Genomic DNA, 24,320 nt, shown 5'->3' on the forward strand with positions numbered 1-24,320 from the left:
CTCCAGAGCCCATTGATGTCCCTACTAGCAAGTGGCTGCTTTCAGTTTATGGGAGGGACATTATCAGTCGCATAGACCACATAAAGGCTAGCATAACCTCCACGTTTGGGACGATTTTGAAAATGGACTCAACAAAACAGGTAATTGTTTGACATTATTACTGATATTTAACTGTTGTGAAGTTTGAAAATTATTTGTGTCATGCTTTATTAATATTTTTAATTTTGTTGATTTTAGATCACAAAGAAGTTGGCAGGCACAGCCAGGGGAACAGCACAGTGGGTGACTTCTGTTGGCAATGAGACAGGACAAATTCTTATCAGTGTCTTGACTGCTCAGGAAGGTCCAGCACTGGACACCATGGTCTCCGGACTGATTCACAGGTACAGCCAGACGGCCGTGGCTCCACCACTGTTGCTGTATGTGGACTGTGGCTGCTGCATAGAGAAGGGGCAGAGCAAGCTACAGGCCAGATTTGGAGGATGGCCTGATCTCAATATCAGGCTGGACATCTGGCACTTCATGCGTCGGCTGGCAGTGGGGTGCACCACTGATGCTCATCCTCTCTACCCAGTCTTCATGTCACGTCTCTCTGCGTGCATTTTTGAATGGGACCCAGATGATGTGGCTTTGTTGCGGCGGGCAAAGAGAGAGCAACTGAAGGAGGAAGGTGTGCCTGTCATCACCGATAACCTTGTGGACCAACGCATCACCAAAAAAGAGCTGGCGCTCTATTGCCGTCGGAGGACTCGTTGGGTGGAGTCCACAACCCGCTACCTTGACAGGCTTCTGCAGGAACTGATGGGGGATAAGGGGAGAGATATGATGGGGGTTCCTCTGCTGGACACAGTGAGGATAGAGCACATCTGGCGTGTTCAGATGAGGCATGTTAAGTGCATCCAGGATCCACCAGGTGTTTTTCTCTACACTGTGACAGGCACCACCACCACCAAGGGAGGATTAGTTCTCACAAAGTACAGATGTGCTAGGGGCTCAACCTCCCTTGAATCTTTCCACCTTCACCTGAACAGGTTCATTCCAGGTTTGTCTCATTGTGTTTGCAGTATAGTACATATTCACTTATTATATTTTCTGAAGGAACTCATTATTCCAGTTTAATGGTTTTCATTGTTCACTTCTTTACAGGAACCAGTGCTAACACACTGAATTTTCAGTTGTATCTCCTGGAAGGCCTGAACAGGTGGAACCAAGACCGGGCAGCAGCATCAATTTCCACAAAATCCTCCCCTCTTCTCACCTACGCAGGGCAGGTGGTGCAAAGCATCAACACCAACAGCCTGAATGTTTTTGGAGAGAAGCTTGTGCCCACCTTCCAACCTCCTGCACAGTACACTGGTAAGACTCTCACAGTACATTTTACAGCACATGGTTATTTGCTAATGAAAGGGCTAAATGTTTAACACACTGCATTCTGTTTTTAGGGGAGCTAATTGGAGTGGACTATCTACTTAGTCAGACAGGGCAGCCACTTCAGTTGATGGATACTGACAATGAGCAGACAGACCAGCTGCTGGAGGAAGTGAATGTAGATGAGCAGGATGAAGGATTTGAGGAGGACATCAATGAGGACCCTACACTGAGTTTCCTCCTTGAAGATGAAGCTAACTGTAACCCACCAACAGTTCAGCCTGTTCATCCCTCATCCCAGTCTGCTGCTGCCTCATCCCTGTCTACTGCTCCTTCATCCAAGTCTGCTGCTGCCTCATCCCAGTCTGCCTTCTCCCAGTCTGCTGCTGCCTCATCCCAGTCTGCCTTCTCCCAGTTTGCTGCTCCCTCATCCCTGTTTGCTGCTGCCTCATCCCAGTCTGCCTTCTCCCAGTTTGCTGCTCCCTCATCCATATTTACTGCTGCCTCATCCCAGTCTGCTGCTCCCTCATCCCTGTTTGCTGCTGCCTCATCCCAGTCTGCTGCTCCCTCATCCCTGTTTACTGCTGCCTCATCCCAGTCTGCTGCTCCCTCATCCCTGTTTACTGCTGCCTCATCCCAGTCTGCCTTCTCCCAGTCTGCTGCTGCCTCATCCCAGTCTGCCTTCTCCCAGTTTGCTGCTCCCTCATCCCTGTTTACTGCTGCCTCATCCCAGTCTGCCTTCTCCCAGTCTGCTGCTGCCTCATCCCAGTCTGCCTCGTCCCAGTCTGCTGCTGCCTCATCCCAGTCTGCCTTCTCTCAGCCAGCTGCTGCCGCATCATCCCAGTCTGCCTTCTCCCAATCTGCTGCTGCCTCATCCCAGTCTGCCTTCTCTCAGCCAGCTGCTGCCGCCTCCTCCTCTCGGTCAACTACATCCATAGTCCAGTATGCACCAGGTTCCCCCACTCAGGTGCCTGAGGAGCTTTTGGTATGTAAATTTCACCATAGGAACTTGCCACGAACAGAAATTAATTTGTAATTCAACAAACTGATTAATACTACCATTAAGATGTCATTTCACTAATCTCTTTTTTTCTTTACCATTTAAAATTATTCTATTTTAGGCTGTGGATGACCAAAACATTCCAGGAATGGACCGGGTGGACAGACTGGCTGAGTATTTGGTAGAGCTGAGGACAAGCACAGGGTTAACACTGAGGAGACAGCAGGTATGCAAACATTTTGAATGTTTGTTAACATGGAAAGACCACACAAAACACAATGTGACTGTAATAACAGTGTTACTGAACTACAGTACCAGTCAAAAGTTTGGAAACATTACTATTTTTAATGTTTTTGAAAGAAGTCTCTTATGCTCATCAAGCCTGCCGTTAAACAAAAAAAAACAACAACAAAAAAAAAACAGTAATATTATGAAATATTATTACAATTTAAAATAATGGTTCTCTTTTTTTAATATATTTTAAAATGTAATTTATTTTTGTGATGCAAAGCTGAATTTTCATCAGCAAGTACTTCAGTCTTTGGTGTCTTATGATCTTTCAGAAATCATTCTAATATGATGATTTGATACTCAGTTATTATCAATGATGGAAACAGTTGTGCTGTTTAATATTTTTTTTTTTGGAATACTTTTTTCAGGATTCATTGAGTAAAACGTTAACAGCATTTATTCATAAAAACAGCATTTATTCTAAATAAAAACATTTCTAACAAGATAACTCGTTACCATAACCTTTTATCAATTTAACGCATCCTTGTTGAATTAAAGTACTAATTTCTTCAAAAAAAAAAAGTTATTGTTCCCAAACTTTTGAACGGTAGTGTATATTGTTACAAAATATTTCTATTCTAAATAAACATAGTTCTTTTTAACTTTTTATTCATCAAATAATCCTGACAAAAGTATCTCAGGTTATAAAAAAAATATTAAGCAGCACAACTGTTTCCAACATTGATCATAAATCAGCATATTAGAATGATTTCTGAAGGATCATAAGACACCAAAGACAGGAGTACTTGCTGATGAAAATTCAGCTTTGCATCACAAAAATAAATTACATTTTAAAGTATATTAAAAAAGAGAACCATTATTTTAAATTGTAATAATATTTCATATTTTATGAATATTTTTTTAATGTTTTTTTACTGCAGGCTTGATGAGCATAAGAGACTTCTTTCAAAAACATTTAAAAGTAGTAACGTTTCCAAACTTTTGACTGGTACTGTATGTATGCAAAATTACCAGTTTCCTTTTAACTCACCTATGCCTCTATACTTCTATCCTTCTTCAGGTTGATGACATTGTGTGCTTGTGGCAGAGCCTGAAGTTTGCTGCCAGACACCAGGACAGGCTGACCACAGGGAGGTTCAGGTCTCCAAAAAAGAAGGCTGTTTTCACCCCTGGAGTGGACAGCCTGAAACGGAGTGTGTTGGCATCTACAGCTTCACCTGCCCAATGGCCAGACTGCTGTCGCCTCGTGGAGGCCATTTTCATCAGGCTCTGTCGCATCCATCAAAGTCCAAGGAAGAAAGAGAAGGTGACGCTGAGTCGCTGGTCTCTTGTTTTACAAGATTACAGAAAGATCCGGCAGCTGATCCTGTCTAATGGTGCCATCATGCAGGACACTACTCTCCAGCTGGTGGAGGTGAATCAGACCACTCTGGTTCAGTGGCACAACGGCAGGATTAAGAAGCAAGATCAGACTCTTCTGCTTCAGGGGATGGATCTGCCTGACCCTCTTGGTCTTGCTGCTGAGGCTCTCCCACCTGCCGGTGTCCGTGCTGTTGCTCCACCCCAGGTCCAGGAAGAGCAGCATATTTACAAACTGCCACAAAGCACAGCTGGGCAAGCAAAACTAAAAAGACGCATCACTGGCAATACAACTGAGGCAGTCATACCCAAGCTGACAACCCTGAGGCCGATAATTCCTCGGCCTGTTGGCAACCTTCAACCCCAGCTTCCAGAACCTGTCCTTCCCAGCCCCAGCCCGACTGTCCCTCTTGCCTCCCACACTACCCCTACCTTCACACTGTTTGTTGTCCCCCAAAGCCCTCTTCCTATAGCCCCAGCGACTCCCAGTTTCATCCTCCCACCTCCTGCCACGGTCAGTCAGTCTCAACCCACTGTCCCTCGTCCCTACCACAGAAAGGTTGAGGCAAATACCTGCAGGAAGTGTGGGCAATTTAGGACAGCAGCGACCGGGCACAGCCAGTTTAGAGGGACTATCTACTGCCCTGTCACAGAGACACTTACAAAAGAACAGTGGCTTGAAAAAGTTAAAGATAGAAACTTTGTAAAACTATTTCTTTTTTTTGTGTAAGCGTTTATTGCTATTATATTTGTTATTTATTATTAGGTTAGTGGTTCGACCCCACTCAGGGACTTTTATTTTAATTATTTTGTATGTTTTTATATATTTTTAAATACTCATACTGTTTATACTTTTGTGTGTTTACTACTGTTATTATTTATCTATTTGTTATTGTTATTATCATTATTAGGTGGGAGGTTCTTTTTGTCATTTTCCATGTTTTATATATATATATATATATATATATATATATATATATATATATATATATATATATATATATACTCTTTATTAATATGTGCATAGTTTAATGTTAAAAATAAAAAACTTTTTATTGTTCATAGAATAGTTTCTCGTCATTCATTAATCATTCAGTGAGCCTGAGTCAAAACATTGTTGTTTATTATTATTATTATTACAGGCCTATATATCTCATGTTATGTATATACTCTTTATTAATATGTGCATAGTTTAATGTTATATTTTATTGTTAAAAATAAAAAACATTTTATTGTTCATAGAATAGTTTCTCGGCATTCATTAATCATTCAGTGAGCCTGAGTCAAAACATTGTTGTTGTTGTTATTATTATTATTATTATTATTATAGGCCTATATATCTCATGTATAGCACATTTCAAGGAACTCCATAGTCATATGGGTAATTACTAAATAAGAACATGTATCGATAAAAACACTTTTTTAATAAAATAAGTGTTAAGTCATAAAAGCATATTAAATGTATACATATAGGTTTATATACATACATTAAGAAAAGAATGCTTACATTTTATGCAGTTTCCATTGAAAAATCAGTATCAAATCACAAAGAAATGAACCTTGGTGGCAAATTATTTATTTTCATTCACAATCAGCTTTCTTTGTAGACTGTAGACCTTGTCCGAGGTGGGACTCGAACCGATGTCGTTCACGTCAGTGATTTGCCCATGAAATATATAAAAAGGCAATTTTCTATAAAATATGAATACCAATCTACCAAAAATCACACAGAAGTGTGAAAGGTGGGTTTACCTTTTCCCTTTCCCTTCCCTTTCCTTTCATTTTTCTCTTTTTTTTCCTTCTCTTTTCTCTCTTTTTCCTCCTTCCCCTTCTTCCCCTTCTTTTTCCTTCTCCCCTTCCTCAAACAGACTATTGTTCCCCAGCTTTAGCTCAGTCGGTAGAGCATCAGACTTTTAATCTGAGGGTCCAGGGTTCAAGTCCCTGTTCGGGCGATCGAGCCTCTTTTTTTGTGGAGCGCTACGTTTTGCTGTCGAGTTCTTGCTGGCCTCGGGCAGCGACGCTGTAAGGCACCAAGCAAAATGACGTGCCCCCTTAGGCCAGCTTGTAGTCGTGGCCGAGTGGTTAAGGCGATGGACTAGAAATCCATTGGGGTCTCCCCGCGCAGGTTCGAATCCTGCCGACTACGCTTGACAGCATGCTCCTGCTTTAGGTTGTAACCTTCTGGAGGCCTTGCTAAAACCTGGTTAGGGTTGTCTTTGCTTCACTTATCGAGACAGCCAGCACTTCTGTCTGTGCCAGTAGCCCTTTTAGCCAGCGGCGGAGTTTCAGCAACCTGATGGGTTGAGGTTCTATCCCCAACCAGTGTGCCTTCGATGGCGGTACCTGACAACCAAAAGTCTGTAAAATCTATCCAATACAATGACGAGTGTCATGGCTCGAAGGAAAAGTCAAGGATTCAATAGCAAGTGAATACTGGTGTTTATTAACACAAATAGAAATGGCAGTGCAGGTTGAGATGTCAGGCAAACAGTAGAATGACAGGCTCGGCAACGCAGGACTCAGTGAGCAGGCAGCAACGGACGAACTGCAGACAATCCTCAGAACAGGCAGACGAAACTCAGAACGGGAACACAGGAACTAGTGTCCAATCCACAGAACAGGCAGACGAATCTCAGAACAGGAAATCGGGAACTGGAGCGAGGGAGAGAGAACTGTGAGCTGTGCCTGGGAACCTCCACAACCATCTGACAAAGACAAGACGAGGTGACAAACAATATATAGGACATCCTCATTCAAAACAGCTGGCGTTGATCAGCTCATCAGCGATAACGAGCCGTGCTGATGAGCCACGCCCATTCATACAACACGCACACACATAGCAAGGGCGAGCCAATGAATCCATGAACCGTGACAGTACCCCCCCTCCTAGGAACGCCGCCTGGCGTTCCCAGACACCCTTACCTGTCGATTGTAATCATCGATAAGGGAGTGATCCAGGATGTCCCTAGCAGGAACCCAACTTCTCTCCTCCGGACCGTAACCTTCCCAGTCCACCAAGTACTGGAATCCGCGTCCCCTCCGCCTTGAGTCCAGTATACGATTAACCGAATAAGTAGGCTCCCCATCTACGAGTCGCGGCGGGGGGGGAACCGGGGCAGGCGGATTAATGTGAGAACGAAATACGGGCTTAATTTTGGATACATGAAAGACGGGATGAACCCTCCTGTACGCTGGGGGGAGGTTGAGGCGGACTGCCACCGGACTAATGATCTTGGTGACAGTAAACGGGCCAATGAATTTGGGAGCAAGTTTATTAGAAACGGAGCGGAGAGGAATGTTCCTGGTTGAAAGCCACACTTTTTGACCAACGACGTATACGGGAGGCTTAGACCGGTGGCGATCGGCTTTAGCCTTGGTGCGCGCCCCCACCTGGAGTAGAGTCTCACGGGCTCTAGTCCATGTGCGGTGACACCTCTGGACGAAGGCGTGAGCGGAGGGGACCGCGACTTCGGATTCCAGACTGGGGAAAATTGGTGGCTGGTAACCTACACTACATTCAAACGGAGATAGGCCCGTGGACGACACTGGCAACGTATTGTGTGCGTACTCCACCATTGAAAGTTGCTGACTCCAGGAGGAAGGATTCTTGGAGACCAAACATCGTAACACCCTTTCCAAATCTTGGTTGGCTCTCTCGGTTTGACCATTGCTCTGGGGGTGAAACCCTGAGGACAGACTGACAGTCGCTCCCAGTAACTTACAAAACTCTCGCCAAAATTTGGACACAAACTGGGGTCCTCTGTCAGAAACCACGTCTATCGGGAGGCCATGTAAGCGAAAGACGTGATCAACAACGGTCAACGCTGTCTCCTTGGCTGAGGGTAATTTGGGCAAGGGAATAAAATGAGCCGCCTTCGAGAACCGGTCCACCACAGTCAAAACGACTGTATTGCCCTGAGAGGGTGGGAGGGTGGTGATAAAATCTAGCGCTATGTGGGACCAGGGTCTCGAAGGGACAGGCAGCGGTTGAAGTAACCCATCTGGGGGACGATTGGAAGTCTTACCAGTGGCACAAACCGAGCAAGCCAAAACAAAACTGTGAATGTCACGAGTCATCAGTGGCCACCAGAATCGTTGCTTGACTAAAAAACTAGTGCGATTTACTCCTGGGTGGCAAGCTACGTTGGAACAATGACCCCACTGAATAACGTCGGACCGTAATCCCTCCGGCACAAACAAGCGATTCGGTGGGCAACCGGGCGGAGGCGTTACCCCTTCTAAGGCCGATTTGACCTTCGACTCGACCTCCCATGTGAGTGTGGAGACAAATAGGGTCTCGGGTAAAATGCACTCGGGAGTAGACGGGCGATCGGTATGGTCAAAAATACGCGATAAAGAGTCGGGTTTGATGTTCTTGGAACCCGGGCGGTACGATAGAGAAAAATCAAAACGACCGAAAAAAAGTGCCCACCGAGCCTGCCTGGAGTTCAATCTTTTGGCGGTTCTGATATATTCCAGGTTCTTATGATCGGTCCAGACGATAAAAGGTACCCCCGACCCTTCTAACCAATGACGCCACTCCTCCAACGCTAACTTTACTGCCAACAACTCCCTGTTACCAATGTCGTAGTTACGTTCGGCAGGTGATAAACGACGGGACAAAAACGCGCAGGGATGCAACTTGTCGTCTGTGGGAGAACGCTGGGATAGCACTGCTCCTACCCCCACCTCTGACGCATCGACCTCCACCACGAACTGACGTGATGGATCAGGGGCAATAAGGATGGGGGCTGAAACGAAGCGGCCTTTCAGTTTAGCAAACACAGCCTCAGCTGTGTCTGACCACCTGAACGCCGTTCTGGGGGAGGTCAAGGCAGTCAGAGGTGCGGCTAGTTGGCTGAAGTTGCGAATAAAACGCCGGTAGAAGTTGGCGAACCCCAGAAACCTCTGTAGGGCCTTACGGGAATCTGGGCTTGGCCACTCCACCACAGCCTTAACCTTCTCAGGATCCATTCGTATTCCCTCAGACGAAATGATGTACCCTAGGAAAGGAACAGACTGTGCATGAAAAGCGCATTTCTCCGCCTTGACAAAAAGCCCATTCTCTAGCAACCTCTGAAGCACTCGTCTGACGTGTTGAACGTGCTCCTGGAGAGACGAAGAGAAAATCAATATGTCATCCAGGTAAACATATATGAACTGGTCTACCATGTCTCTCAACACATCATTGACGAGTGCCTGGAAGACCGCTGGGGAGTTGGAAAGCCCGAACGGCATAACCAAATATTCAAAGTGCCCCCTGGGGGTGTTGAACGCGGTCTTCCATTCATCCCCCTTCCTGATGCGAACCAAATGATATGCATTACGTAAATCCAATTTTGTGAAGATTGATGCTCCCTGCAACCTCTCGAAAGCTGAAGACATCAACGGCAAAGGATAAGTATTCTTTACCGTGATGCTGTTCAACCCCCGGTAATCAATACAAGGTCGCAGGGAACCATCCTTCTTCCCCACAAAAAAGAATCCCGCCCCCGCTGGAGAAGAGGAAGGACGGATGAATCCCGTTGCTAGAGAATCAGAAATATATTTCTCCATAGCCTCCCTTTCTGGAACAGAAAGCGAATATAACTTGCCCTTAGGCGGAGACGTACCTGGCAGTAGATCTATAGCACAGTCATAGGGACGATGCGGAGGAAGAGAAGCAGCCCGAGACTTACTGAACACTTCCTTCAGGTCGAGATACTCTGGTGGCACGTTAGACAGATTCACTGGCTCCTCCTGCAACACAGAACAAGAAACAGACGGAACAGCAGACGAAAGACATGAGGCATAACATTGATTGCTCCAACTGGACACGGAGTTCTGACCCCACTCTATCCTGGGTCCGTGTTTAACCAACCACGGATGACCCAGGACAATGGGAGCGTGAGGTGACTGAGTGAGGTAGAGTGAGATCCTCTCAGTGTGGTTACCCGAAGTGATCAGTGTGATGGGTCCAGTGATGTGAGTGATGCCCGGAAGTTCCTGTCCATTTAGTGCGTGGATGGTGATACCGTGCTCAAGAGGTGTGATGGGGATGTGAAGTTTCTGAGCCAAGGAAAAGTCCATCAGATTCCCTTCCGCTCCTGAGTCCACCAGCGCCTGGCCGTTGAAGGCGTGGCCTGCCCACATGAGTCTCACCGGGAGGAGGGTGGCGTTCGAGGGTCTGGCCAAGGATATCCCGCCCGACAGTAGCCTCCGTCCTACCGCCGGGCTTGGCCTTTTAAAGGACAGGTGGAAATGAAGTGGCCGGCCTCTCCACAGTAGAGACACAGACCTCTCGAACGGCGATGTTCTCTCTCCTCCCGGGAGAGCCGAGCTCGACCTACCTGCATGGGTTCAGGATCGTCCGAGGGGCTGACCGTGTTCACTCCCCTGAGACTGGGGAATTCAGCAAAATCCCCCACTGGAGTCTGGAACGATCGATTCGTTCTCTGTTGTAATCGTGCATCGACTCGTAGTGCCAGTTCAATCAGTCCATCAAGAGTCTTGGGTAAATCCAACGTGTAGATCTCCTTTTGAACACGATCAGCCAACCCATGCAGGAACAAGTCCCACTGCGCCTCCTCGTTCCATTTGCACTCGGCGGCCAACGTCCGGAACTGGATGGAATAGTCGGAAACCGAGCTGTTGTTCTGTCGGAGATCGGCAAGTTGGCGAGCCGCCTCGCGTCCGGCGACCGCGCGATCGAAAACGCGGCTCATCTCTTGCTCGAGTGCTTGGAACGAGGAGCAGCATGGATGTTGATTCTTCCACACCGCTGTTCCCCACAGAGCCGCGCGTCCAGATAACAGCGTCATCACCAGTGCCACTTTACTCTCCTCGGAGGAAAACGTCACAGGCTGAAGAGAGAAGTAAATCGAACATTTGGTTAGAAAAGTTCGGCACATATTCGGTTCTCCAGAGTATCTCTCGGGGGTGGGGATGCGCGGCTCCGGTCGGTTGATGTTGCTACTTTCCGGGGGAACAGGCGGGGGCGGTGCTGGCGCAGTGGGACGCCTCAGACGTTGTAATTGAGAGGTGAGCTCGGACACCTGCGTTACCAGAGCCTGTATCGCCCGACCCGAGGAACCGATCTGTTCATCCTGACGGTCCATACGGGCGTGATTATCGGCATACATCTGCTCAAATGTAACCGCACTCGCTGAATCCATGATCTGGTCAGATGGTTCTGTCATGGCTCGAAGGAAAAGTCAAGGATTCAATAGCAAGTGAATACTGGTGTTTATTAACACAAATAGAAATGGCAGTGCAGGTTGAGATGTCAGGCAAACAGTAGAATGACAGGCTCGGCAACGCAGGACTCAGTGAGCAGGCAGCAACGGACGAACTGCAGACAATCCTCAGAACAGGCAGACGAAACTCAGAACGGGAACACAGGAACTAGTGTCCAATCCACAGAACAGGCAGACGAATCTCAGAACAGGAAATCGGGAACTGGAGCGAGGGAGAGAGAACTGTGAGCTGTGCCTGGGAACCTCCACAACCATCTGACAAAGACAAGACGAGGTGACAAACAATATATAGGACATCCTCATTCAAAACAGCTGGCGTTGATCAGCTCATCAGCGATAACGAGCCGTGCTGATGAGCCACGCCCATTCATACAACACGCACACACATAGCAAGGGCGAGCCAATGAATCCATGAACCGTGACAGACGAGTTCCTTCTTTTAAAAACCAATTACGTTACGAGCTCCATTTTTGCCCGTCCAATGAAATGGCAAGGTCCATTTTTCATAGACCAATCACCGCACATAGTCCATCTTTGAGCAAATTTCATCCAATCTCCGCTCATATTCTCTCTATTTTTGCCAGTCCAATGAAATGGCAAGGTCCATTTTTTCATAGACCAATCACCGCACGTAGCACAATCTCCGCTGTTATTTGTATTCCGCAAGCTGCTCAGGTATGTTATTTACAGTTATTGTATTTATTGTTAATGAAATGGCTTACGTTTTCTTACCTTACGATTACCTCAAATGATCAGGTAAATTAACGTTAACTGTCATTGTGTAAATAATAGGGTATAAGTTAATTGCCGCAGCTCTATTTGTAATGTTAATAGTTTTAGCAAGCAAACCTTATTTTTTGAACGTTACCTAACTTATACCTAACTTATTTTTGTCAGTAACGTTAATTTATTTATTTATTGACAGGATTAACGTTGTAGTATAGTAAGATAGCATATCTGATGGTGCATATCTGATAGTGTATGTTACTTCATGGGACATGGATAAATCAATGTACAATAAATCTCATTGTACTTAATTGATTATCTGAACACACAAAATAAATTTGAATAATGTTTAACTTTTGGGTGTTTTGTTTAACCTGTGGTCATTTGAATGACTGAGAATATAATACATGTATAAAAATAAATTCAGGCACATGCCCATTTATCAGATGTACACAGTTGAAATAACACAATGTTTAATCTGAGTATTTGTTATATCCATACATTATACTTTTTACTCCAAAACAAGTTATATGAGCCCAGGTCAATGAGGCATACAGGCCATAAATAGCAAATAGAAGTTAAAAACTTGTAGGCTAATGTTTACAAAAACTTAAGTTGATAAAAAGATCTATCACAACATTAGGTGATGATATACAGTATGTATTATTTTGGATTTATAAACTGCTATAATGTGGTGGTCATTTTGGACCAGGAACACAAAACTAGCTAACATGAAATGAACACAACAGGAGGGTTAATGCCGTGTTGCCGGGCTACAATGGCAGTTAGTGTAACATGCTCTGTATTGTTTCAGGCAACGACATGGCTTCAACTAAGTCACACAAAGGCATGAGCGATGCTGACTGGCTTGCGCGTCTGGAGAGTTTTGCCCGAACAGGAGTTTGGCCATCGAGGGAGGGGAATAGACCTTCTCCCCGACAAAAAAGATGGCATGAGTTGTATCAGAAGGTAAATTATGTAGCTAGATTCATGGGTGAACTAATAAACTCTTATGATAATACATTGTGCTATTTTTATTTATGTGTATGGATAAGTAATTATTTACAATGTAAATACAATGTAATATTGATATAATTAAGATGACTGTTTTGAGATAACATGGACTACAGTGTCATAGCTACACTTTATGTTCACAGATAGAAAAATGCCCTCTGCAAATGAGGGGGCAGACCACCCTTCTGAAGGAAGCTCAGAAGTGTATTTGTGGATTTCACAAGGTAACTTCAATAAGCCTAGTTCAAGTTGCATAACTAGATAGATGTGTTTGCAATATCAATGTGTCTTCATATCTAAAATGAGGCATTAGGAGGACTGTATAATATTATGTGTGTGGTATATCTTAATGCATGTATCACAGGTTCATCCACCAGTCACAGTGGATGCATCACAGAGCACCCCTGCACAAAGCACACCCTCCATCAGTGATGTGTCACATCCTGCAAAGAAAGCTAAGCTGACATTGTCAATGGTGAGCAGACCTTACCTGCACCTGTGATGCAGGTATCACTGCAGACATTGAAACATCTCAACATTTTCCTATATTTTTCCTAACATTTTCCTTTCAGTTTGAAAAGTCAAGGTTTGGAGGCTCACATGTGGCAGCAGTGAAACCCAATTTAAGCATCCAGAGGAAAACCTCTCAGGTTAATATGAAAGACATCATGACTTCTTTTATCATGACACTACATCATTTTATTTCATAAAAAATCCAATCCCCTTTATAGATTAATCATAACGTTTGACTCCACAGACATTAGAGCACTCCAGTTCAGCTGCAGCTTCATGCCCACCCTCTGATCCTCGTCGTCCTGCTCGTCCTCCTCTATCCCCCAAACCTCATCGGCCTGTCATCAAGTCCTCCTCTTCCTTCTTCCTTCCTCCAGCTCAGAGATCACAACACACCAAAGAAACAGCAACACCGTCGATTAATTCTGAGTTTGCTGTTGTGAGGAGCACAGTAAGATGTCATTCAAAATATAAACATGCCTTTTATTTAATGCTCTCTTAACTTTTATTTAAACCAATGTTTTTGATAATATCAGCAGGTCTCATCTCAGCCAGAAGACCCTGCGGATCTCCCACTACTGTGGCCACAGACAATGCCACAGCAGGACCAGAAGTGGGTGTCGGAAGCACTTTTTAGGGTTGGTGCAAAGGGTAAGCTGGAGCTGCGTGAAAACCTGCAGCTGTGGTATCACCCCCCACCACCAGCCCTGTTGTACCACCAAGCTCCAGCACCTGATAGATTTTTTTCACAGCGGCTCTTGCTCTGGATGCCATATAGGCTATGGAAGGTGCGGCTCCAGTGTACTAATCCTGCCTGTGCCAGGCATCAGCTGTGTGGTGGTGGTCTGCACAGGAGAGTACGACAGGTGTTAGATATTGACAGATACTACAACCTGGTGACAGAGACCCTGATCTGTACCAGATGTAGAACCAGCTACCTGTCCTGGAGTCATGCTGTGCTGCAGCAGTTGGACCTGGCCCATCGATCTGAATTCAGGATCATCCTCACACGCAAGTAAATATTTTGCAGTCATGTTGCTCATATGCTACCTTTTTTGATAAATACTTCCTACAATAATTAGATACCTGATAATAAGATATTTGAATAAATACTTTTTTCCAAGGTATGCCTGTGACATTCGAGTTATTCGCTTGTTGCGTGAGAGGGGCATGGGGAATGGCCCAGTGAGGATCATCGGCCAGCTGAGGGAGAACCACAGTGAGGAGTGGTTAAAACGTGTGGCTCGGTACACATCAGAGTGTGTGGCCTTTTTAGATAAGCCTGGCCTGCAGCCACTGCACTTCCAGGAACCACCACCACTTGCTCCAGTACCCAGCTACAAATGGCTCCTCACTGTATACAGTCAGGACATCCTCAACAGGCTCGATCACATCAAGGCCAGCATCACATCCACGTATGGATCAATTTTAAAAATGGATTCAACTAAGAAGGTTAGAGGAGCTGCTTTAATGACTGTACCCCTTTCTATAATGAATTGTTAGACCAAAATAGCTTTATTTTTCAATGTTACTGATTTGGATGTATGTTGTATTATTTGCTATGTTTATTGTTTCTTTTAGATCACCAAGAAGTTGAGTGGGCCTGCAAAAGGCACAGCACAGTGGCTTACCTCAGTAGGCAATGAGGTAGGTCAGGTGCTGATGAGTGTCCTGACTGCGAATGAAGGGGCTGGGTTAGACCTCATGGCTGCAGGGCTTATGGAGAGGTACGAGAGAGCTGGTGTTGATCCTCCCACTATCCTGTATGTGGACTGTGACTGTTGCAAGGAAGTGGGAGAGACTAAACTGAAGAGACGGTTCAGCAGCTGGCCCGATGTCATTGTTCGCCTAGACATTTGGCATTTTATGCGACGTTTGGCAGTAGGGTGCACCACTGATGCTCACCAGTTGTACCCTACTTTTATGGGTAGGTTGTCGTCCTGTATTTTTGAGTGGGACGCAGGGGATCTCACTCTGCTGAGAAGGGCCAAGAGGGAGCAACTCACCCAACAGGGCTGGCCTGCAATGACAGCGGCAGAGCTTGACCGTCATATAAGCAAAGATGAGCTGGCCCAACACTGCAGGAGGAGAACACGAGGAGAGGAAACCACTATCCGCCTCCTTGATATCCTCATCAGAGAGCTCATGGGTGGCAAGGGGAATGATGCCCTTGGTGTTCCTCTCCTTGACAGTGTGAGGATGCAGCACATCTGGCATGTCCAGAGACGGCACGTCACCTGTATCCAGGACCCTCCAGATGTGCCACTCTACACGGAAACTGGAACCATAAACAAGGGTGGGATGGTTCTAAAAACGTATAGGTGTGCCAGAGGCTCCACATCCCTGGAATCATTTCACTGCCACCTAAACAGATTTATTCCAGGTTTGTCATGACAAATTATACCACATCTTGCCACTAATTCCTGTTTATTTAGATATTTGCAGTTAACAGATAATATTTTCTCTTTTGCAGTTTCTTAAAACAATGTTTGGCTTTCTATTTATTTTTTTAGGGAACAGCGCAAACAGCCTGAACTTCCAGATTTACCTCCTGGAAGGTTTGTTACGCTGGAATCAGGACCGGGCTGCTGCTGCTGTTGCAGGTGGAAGTTCAACCCTGCGTACTTACACAGGGGAGCTGGTTTACTCTGTCAATGAGAACTACAACAAGTTGTATGGCAGGAAATTGGTCCCTAGCTTCACTCCACCTGCAGTATACACAGGTAAATATATTTTGATAAATGCAGTTCACAATGTTTTTGGTAAAATTACAAGTGTTTCTGGACAAAAATGATGTAATTTTTGACAGATCAGAGAAAAATAATACTACCAGAATTTTTGTACACTGGATTCTGTGTCCTAGGTGTCAGGGCAGAAAATAAAATTCATACTAGAATATAGAGTAACCCTGTTTTTTTATGATGCCCTCTGAATTACAGATTTTTTGTTCATGCACAAGCTGACAACAAAAAGATTTACTGCATTTTAATAAACCTTTCTGATTAATTTCCTTTAAAAATGTTTCCTGTTACAAATATTTCCTCAGGGGAGCTCATTGGAGTGCAATATTTGTTGAGGCAGAATAGTCAGCCCTTGGAGGACATGTGCCCTACCTCCGACAGGATCTCTCAGTTGCTGGAGGAGATAGATGTGGAGGAGCAAGGGGAAGAGGATGAGGGTTTCATTGATTTGTTGGGAGAGGAAGCCACAGTGACAAATCTTGTGGCATTAGATGACTCATTCCTTATAGGTCCACCAGTCCCACCTGCTGCACCACTGCCCTGTTTCCAGGCTCCACCAGTGCCCGGTGTTCAGACTCCTTCCGCTGCACCACTGCCCTGTTTCCAGGCTCCACCAGTGCCCGGTGTCCAGACTCCATCAGCTGCACCACTGCCCGGTGTCCAGACTCCATCAGCTGCACCACTGCCCTGTGTCCAGGCTCCACCAGCTGCACCACTGCCCTGTTTCCAGGCTCCACCAGCTGCACCACTGCCCTGTTTCCAGGCTCCACCAGCTGCACCACTGCCCTGTTTCCAGGCTCCACCAGCTGCACCACTGCCCTGTTTCCAGGCTCCACCCGTGCCCTGTGTCCAGGCTCCACCAGCTGCACCACTGCCCTGTTTCCAGGCTCCACCAGTGCCCTGTGTCCAGGCTCCACCAGCTGCACCACTGCCCTGTTTCCAGGCTCCACCAGTGCCCGGTGTCCAGACTCCACCAGCTGCACCACTGCCCTGTTTCCAGGCTCCACCAGTGCCCGGTGTCCAGACTCCACCAGCTGCACCACTGCCCTCAGCAATGGTAAAATTTTCTTTTCTAGACCAATTGTTTCTCATTTATTCATTCGCCCTTAAGCAGAAAATCCACAAACTCACTTAACAGCATGTAATTATCTAACCAACAGTTATATTTTTCCAGGTTGTTGACAAGCACTGCATTCCTGGAATGGACCGGGTGGATGAGTTGGCGGAGTGTCTGGTGGAGCTGCGCACACAGGCGAGCCTCACACTTACCAACCAACAAGTTGCGACCATTGTGGGTTTGTGGCAGAACCTGGACCAATTTGACAAAGACAGGGTGATGTATGCTGCTCGTCATCAAGACAGGCTACTTACAGGACGTTTTAGGTCCCCTAAAAAGAAAGCTGTCTTTACTCCTGGTGTCGACAGCACAAAGAGATGTGTTTTGGGTTCTAGCGGCTCTCCAGCACAGTGGCCTAATTGTTGTCGCCTTGTTGAAATGATTTTCATAAGGTTGTGTAACATCCACCGAAGCCCCAAAAAACAGAGGACACAATCTCTGTCAAGATGGGATCTAATTCTTCACGATTACAGAAGAATTCGGCAGCTAATCCTGAGCAATGGAACGGTGATGAGCGAAACAACCCTTCAGCTAGTTGAGGTAAATCAGAGGACCCTTACAACATGGCACAATGAACGTTTAAAGGGTCAGGAGGTCTCAGTGCTGTTGCAAGGGCTGGATCTTCCTGAGGCACGTCCAGTGGCATTGGATGCTCTGCCTCCAGCACAAGTGCAGCCTGTTGTGCCTCCACAATATAGCCACCAGTTGCATAGCTACCAGATGCCACAAGACACAGCTGGACAGGCAAAGACAAAGTTTAGAAAGATCCAGCCCTCAGCTACCTGTACATCTGCCACAGCATTTTCATTTGAGCCATCAGCCTTGCACCCTCAGCGTTCAGCCACGTTCAGCCAGCTAAGGACAATTTATCCCAGGCCGACAGCACCACAATCATTGGTTCCTGACACACCCACTGCCCCTGTTGTGTCTCAGATGGTACTGTTGCCCTGCCCAGGCCCATTTTCCACCATTAACCCTGGAGCAATTTCCTCTGACCCACCTGCAAATGTCACAGCCACCCCAACCAAACGGTCGTACAATCGCACTGTAAATGCAAATACGTGCAGAAAGTGTGGCCAATTTCGTACACAAGAAACTGGCCATAGCCAGTACAAAGGCAAAATATTTTGCCCAAATAAAGAGACAATTACCAAGGAGCAGTGGTTACAGAATATGAGAAAATAACACTTGTGTGTCTGTGTGATTTATTCATTTTGCTCTCTTGGTTGGCTCAGCTCTGGGGTTTTTTTTTTAATCTTCCAGCCATATTTCATTTTAAAGTATTATACTGTGCACTTTTTTTTTAATCTTGTATTATTATTATTATGAAAACAATATTGAATAAAATACAAAAATATTTGTAATATGTATATGTGAGTATGTATAATTACACTATAATACATATTGAAATATATAATAAATATTAAACAACAATAAACTATTATATATAAGTAAAGTGCACATACATATATTTTTATATACTTATATTTTATATAGTTCATAAATGCTTATTTTTATGTTTGTGTTCTTTTGTTGTTCCATATGGTGAATTTAGTACTTTTCCACATTTTTCTAATATGTATATAGTTAATAAATCTGTTTCTCTATGAAGACTGGTGTGTTGTATTTATTTGTTTTATTGCATGTAATAAAAATCAGTGTTCAGTTGCATTCAGTGTCAAGTAGCTGTTCCTTTTAACTCTGAATATATTACAATATAGTGTGAATGCAGTAATAAGGGGGTTATTTTGCCCCTACTGTCATAATAAATGATTACCTTAAATGCATTTGGACAAAAATGACTATCTTAGTATTATGGATGAAATTTTATAATGAATTCAAATGGTTTACTTCAAAAAGAAAAATTAAACTTAGAAATGAAACAATCGATAAAAATCAAATACACACACTACTTTTTAAATCAAACTTAGAAACTAAACAATCGATAAAATCAAATATTTTATGTGACGGTGTGGATTCGAACCTATGACTTCCTCACTTTTTTTTTCTTTTTTTCTCCCCCCTTCTTCCCCTTCTTCCCCTTCTTATACAGACTAATGTTCCCCAGCTTTAGCTCAGCTGGTAGAGCGGAGGACTGTAGGTGGCAAGTTGGCAATCCTTAGGTCGCTGGTTCGACTCCGGCTCGAAGGAGGTCTTTTTCACACGCAAACATTTCCTTGGCCGTGCTTCTCGACGAGGCCGTCAGCGCTTGAGTTTGTAGTGCGGCATTTTGCAATCACCACCGCCGCTGGAGGGCAAAAGCTCATTCCCTGACCGGGAATCGAACTCGGGCCGCGGCGGTGAGAGCGCCGAATCCTAACCACTAGACCACCAGGGAAGGTCTGTTGACTCCTTCCCCTCAAGCCAGATTTTCCAGCAAGACCACTAAGGCTTGTATTTTCCTCCAGGAGAGGAGACGTCTCTGATCCCAGTTCTTCCGCTGAGAAACACTCACAGGCTCTGTAGGAATATCCTAACAACACCACAACTTGCCATGAAAACAAAAGCAACCGAGATCCCCAAGATGTGAGGCCTCCATCTCCAAGGTTTTTACAGCAGGCCCCTCATCGGACCCCTTCCTGACGTTGGCTCCAGGCCTGTTAGTGGCATGAGAAAAAGTAGATGTCATGACAGGCCTCTGCCCAGTCGAACACCAACAGGTCCCGTTTAAGCTCGAGGACACCTGACCGGTGGGCCAGTGGCGCAATGGATAACGCGTCTAACTACGGATCAGAAGATTCTAGGTTCGACTCCTGGCTGGCTCGGTCTGCCTCTTTTGCTTCGCTGTCAGCCCATAGCCGTTTTTATCATTTCGTTTTATTAGCCCATAGTTTTTGTTATTATTATTATTGGATTGGTTGATTAATATAAAAAATTGACAGTCCAACAATAGGCTGCTTTGTCAGTGGGATAACGGTTACCATACAATACCATGCGTCTTTTCAAATGCATTGCATGAGTACTGTCACAAGGACCTTGCTTTACGACCCGTTTATAGTGTCTGTTATGCCATCGCAGGAATGGGAGGAAACTGAACCCCCTGGGCGAGGCAAAGGAGAGCTCCTTCTGCTGAGCCTGATGAAATTGAATTCAGTAAACAGTCCCTTCGGATCATTCCCATGTTCTTAAAGGGGGCGGTCACACACTAAAAGCCAAAGGGACTGCTCCAGGCAGGAGGAAGATCCCATATGGTCTAGCGGTCAGGATTCCTGGTTTTCACCCAGGCGGCCCGGGTTCGACTCCCGGTATGGGAAGTTAGGGTTGTCTTTGCTTCACTTATCGAGACAGCCAGCGCGTCTGTCTGTGCCAGTAGCACTTTTAGCCAGCGGCGGAGCTTCAGCAACCTGATGGGTTGGGGTTCTGTCCCCAACCGGTGTGCCTTCGATAGCTCAGCTGGTAGAGCGGAGGACTGTAGGTGGCAAGTTGGCAATCCTTAGGTCGCTGGCTCGACTCCGGCTCGAAGGAGGTCTTTTTCACACGCAAACATTTCCTTGGCCGTGCTTCTCGACGAGGCCTTCAGCGCTTGAGTTTGTAGTGCGGCATTTTGCAATCACCACCGCCGCTGGAGGGCAAAAGCTCATTCCCTGACCGGGAATCGAACCCGGGCCGCGGCGGTGAGAGCGCCGAATCCTAACCACTAGACCACCAGGGAAGGTCTGTTGACTCCTTCCCCTCAAGCCAGATTTTCCAGCAAGACCACTAAGGCTTGTATTTTCCTCCAGGAGATCCCAGTTCTTCCGCTGAGAAACACTCACAGGCTCTGTAGGAATATCCTAACAACACCACAAGGGAATATCTCAAACCATTTCATTTTGGATCGCAACTCTCAGTACTCGTGTCTCAAATGTTTTGGGAACCTCCAGTGACGATACATCTAAACGCTGTTTCAGCTAGGAGAAATGGAAAGCATTTTTTTTTTTTTTTTTTTGCCAGGTAGGTGGCCAACAATAGGTAGTTGCAGATTCTGGCCTAAGCCAGTGGATTTCAACCCATTCTTGTTATCTCCCTTATTTACATAGGTGACTTAAGCTAATTATTAGAGTACTCTATGATCTGAGTTGGGTGTGTCCAATAAGGGACAAAAGCAGACCGTGAAGGGTATGCTTCTGAAGTAGTTTGTGGATCCCAGGTTTAAGCATTATGCTTGTCCAACACAAGGACTCTCCTGTTTACAAGACAGGCGCTTTGACCAACTAAGCCACAGCGCCACCTTTTACAATGTGTTGGTATAAAAAGTCTAAAAGAGGTAGCAGGTCAGGAAAATAGCGGATTACATCATGAAAGAGGTTATGGGATTATTTCCCAAACCCGAGGGGCATTCAGGGCTCTGTTGAAGAAAGAGGGAACATCTGCAACTCTCGATACTTGCGTCTGAAATGTTTTTGGAACCTCCAGTTACAATCCATCTAAACTCTGTCTTAGCTAGGAGAAATGGAAAGCAATTTTTGCTATGCTTTCAGCTGATCTGAAAGACAAAATCCAGAAAGATTTTCATGAATAATATATTCATATTTGTAAAGACTGTTTTGAACCCACATCCAGAGGCTTGATCTCAACAATAGGAAGTAGCAGATTTTGGCCTAAGCCAGTGGTTTTCAAACCTTTCTCAAAACCTCCAGACGCTACACATTTTCGTTATCTTCCTTATTTCAAAAAGGTGAATTGAGCTAATTAGTAGAGTACTCTATGATCTGACTTGGGTGTGTCCAATAAGGGAGATGAGCAGAATGTGAAGGGTAGGCTTCTGAAGTAGTTTGTGGACCCCAGTTTTAAACATATGTCTCACTCACCTGATGAAGTTTTAGGACACCATTAGGTCACTTGATGGAGTTTTTCGGTTCCTTGCCACTGTTGCCTTTGGCTTGCTCAGTTGGGGATATTTTGGGGATATTTAATTTAATTTTATCAATCAATAAATTCCTCTTGAAACAAACTTTGTTGTATTATTTTAATTTAATACTGTGAAGCTGCTTTGATACAATCTGTATTGTGAAAAGCGCTATACAAATAAACTTGACTTGACTCACAGAGACATCAGAGCGAAAGATTCCATTCACAATTCTGGTGGGACTCAAAACCACAACCAGGGAATTTCCCCATTCGCAGCCTAGAAGTCCAAAGTTCTATCCATTGCACCACAGAGCCATAAACTGACACACTTCAAGGAAGTATTGCATGCGCAGCACTTCTTAGTTTTTCCAGTTTTGTGCAGGTGCACACTGTTCGGCATGCAAAGACTTTCATATGTGAAAAAGCACACCCATATCCTGTGGCATAGGCACTGCTGGGATTTGAACCCAGGATCTCCTGTTTACGAGACAGGCACTTTGGCCAGCTAAGCCACAGCGCCAGTTACAAAAGTGGGGTGAAATTTGTCGTTAAAACAAGTCTAAAAGAGGCAGCGCATCAGGAAAATAGCTGATTACGTCATGAAAGAGGTCCCTTAGAGGTAAGAGGATTGTTTCCAAAACATGAGGGGCTTTCAGGCCTCAAGGGAATGTCTGAACTCATTTCATTTTGGCTCTACACTCTCCATGCTCATGCCTAAAATGTTTCCTGAGCTTTCTTCTGATATGAAAGGGCAAAATCCAGAAAGATATCCATGTATTATTCTTCATATACGTAAAGACTTTGTTTGTACAAATATCCATAGGCTTGACTTTATCAATAGGTAGTAGCAGATTTCCAGCCTAAGCCAGGGGCTTGCAAAGCATCCTTGAAGCGCATCTGCACCACATCGTTTTTTAAATTTTGTTATTATCTCTCTCATTTAAGACAGGTGAATCAAATAATTGACTGATTAGTAACGTACTCAGTGATCTGACTTGGGTGTGCCCAATAAGGAAAACAAGAAAAATGTGCTGTGTTGGCTTCTGAAAAAGTTGGAAAACCCCAGGTTTAAGCAAAAATGTCAGTCTGGCAAAGACGTCTATGCAAAGGGACACCATTCGTGACTCTGGTGGGACCCAAAAACCAACAACCTTTTTAAAGCCTTCATTTGCAACCGAGAAGTCCAGATTGTCTTTCCTGCCGAGACTTTTACGCCTGAAAAGTTTGAATGACTACTCCTAGAAGACACGGATTAGGCACTGCTGGGATTCGAACCCAGGATCTCCTGTTTACTAGACAGGCGCTTTGACCAACTAAGCCACAGCGCCGGGAACTGTCCCTGGTTCGATGATTTTGTATACAAAGTCTAAAAGAGGTAGCACGTCAGGAGAATAGCTGATTACATCATGAATAGGTCCCCTTGAAGTTAGAGGATTATTTCCAAAACCTGAAAGGTGTGCAGGCTTCTGTTCAGGGACACAAGGGAATATCTCAAACCATTTCATTTTGGATCGCAACTCTCAGTACTCGTGTCTCAAATGTTTTGGGAACCTCCAGTGACGATACATCTACACGCTGTGTCAGCTAGGAGAAATGGAAAGCATTTTTTTTTTTTTTTTTTTTTTTTGCCAGGTAGGTGGCCAACAATAGGTAGTTGCAGATTTTGGCCTAAGCCAGTGGATTTCAACCCATTCTTGTTATCTCCCTTATTTACATAGGTGACTTAAGCTAATTTTTAGAGTACTCTATGATCTGAGTTGGGTGTGTCCAATAAGGGACAAAAGCAGACCGTGAAGGGTATGCTTCTGAAGTAGTTTGTGGATCCCAGGTTTAAGCATCATGCTTGTCCAACACAAAGACATCTGAGGAAAAGAGGGCATGCACGACTCTGGTGGGACTCGAACCCACAACCTTTGAATACCTCCATTCACAACCTAGAAGTCCAATGCGCTATCCATTGCGCCACAGAGCCACAAAAAAGCCTAGCTTTAAGACGCTATCGCATGCACATCACTTCTTAGATTTCCACGTTTTGTGCAGATACACACCGTTCAGCATGCAAATATTTACATATGTAAAACGTTTAAGTGAGCGGTGCCCACATCCTGCGGCATAGGCACTGCTGGGATTCGAACCCAGGATCTCCTGTTTACAAGACAGGCGCT

At 45.1% G+C, this 24,320-nt stretch overlaps 1 protein-coding gene across 1 annotated transcript; it reads left to right on the plus strand.

Annotated features, from left to right (window-relative positions):
• Nucleotides 1-12,762: 12,762 nt before the first annotated feature.
• On the plus strand, nt 12,763-18,510 carry LOC309505859 (uncharacterized protein; the record flags this gene model as incomplete). The annotated part of the gene is made up of 11 exons (XM_082179322.1): nt 12,763-12,909; nt 13,098-13,178; nt 13,319-13,429; nt 13,527-13,604; nt 13,712-13,918; nt 14,007-14,482; nt 14,592-14,919; nt 15,049-15,850; nt 15,981-16,190; nt 16,514-17,265; nt 17,383-18,510. The coding sequence occupies 11 exons, from the start codon at nt 12,763-12,765 to the stop codon at nt 18,508-18,510; spliced, it is 4,320 nt and encodes a 1,439-aa protein (XP_082035448.1).
• Nucleotides 18,511-24,320: the final 5,810 nt, after the last annotated feature.

This window comes from Leuciscus leuciscus (assembly GCF_965113295.1).
Source record: "Leuciscus leuciscus genome assembly, chromosome: 9".
In the NCBI taxonomy this organism is placed as follows: domain Eukaryota; kingdom Metazoa; phylum Chordata; class Actinopteri; order Cypriniformes; family Leuciscidae; genus Leuciscus; species Leuciscus leuciscus.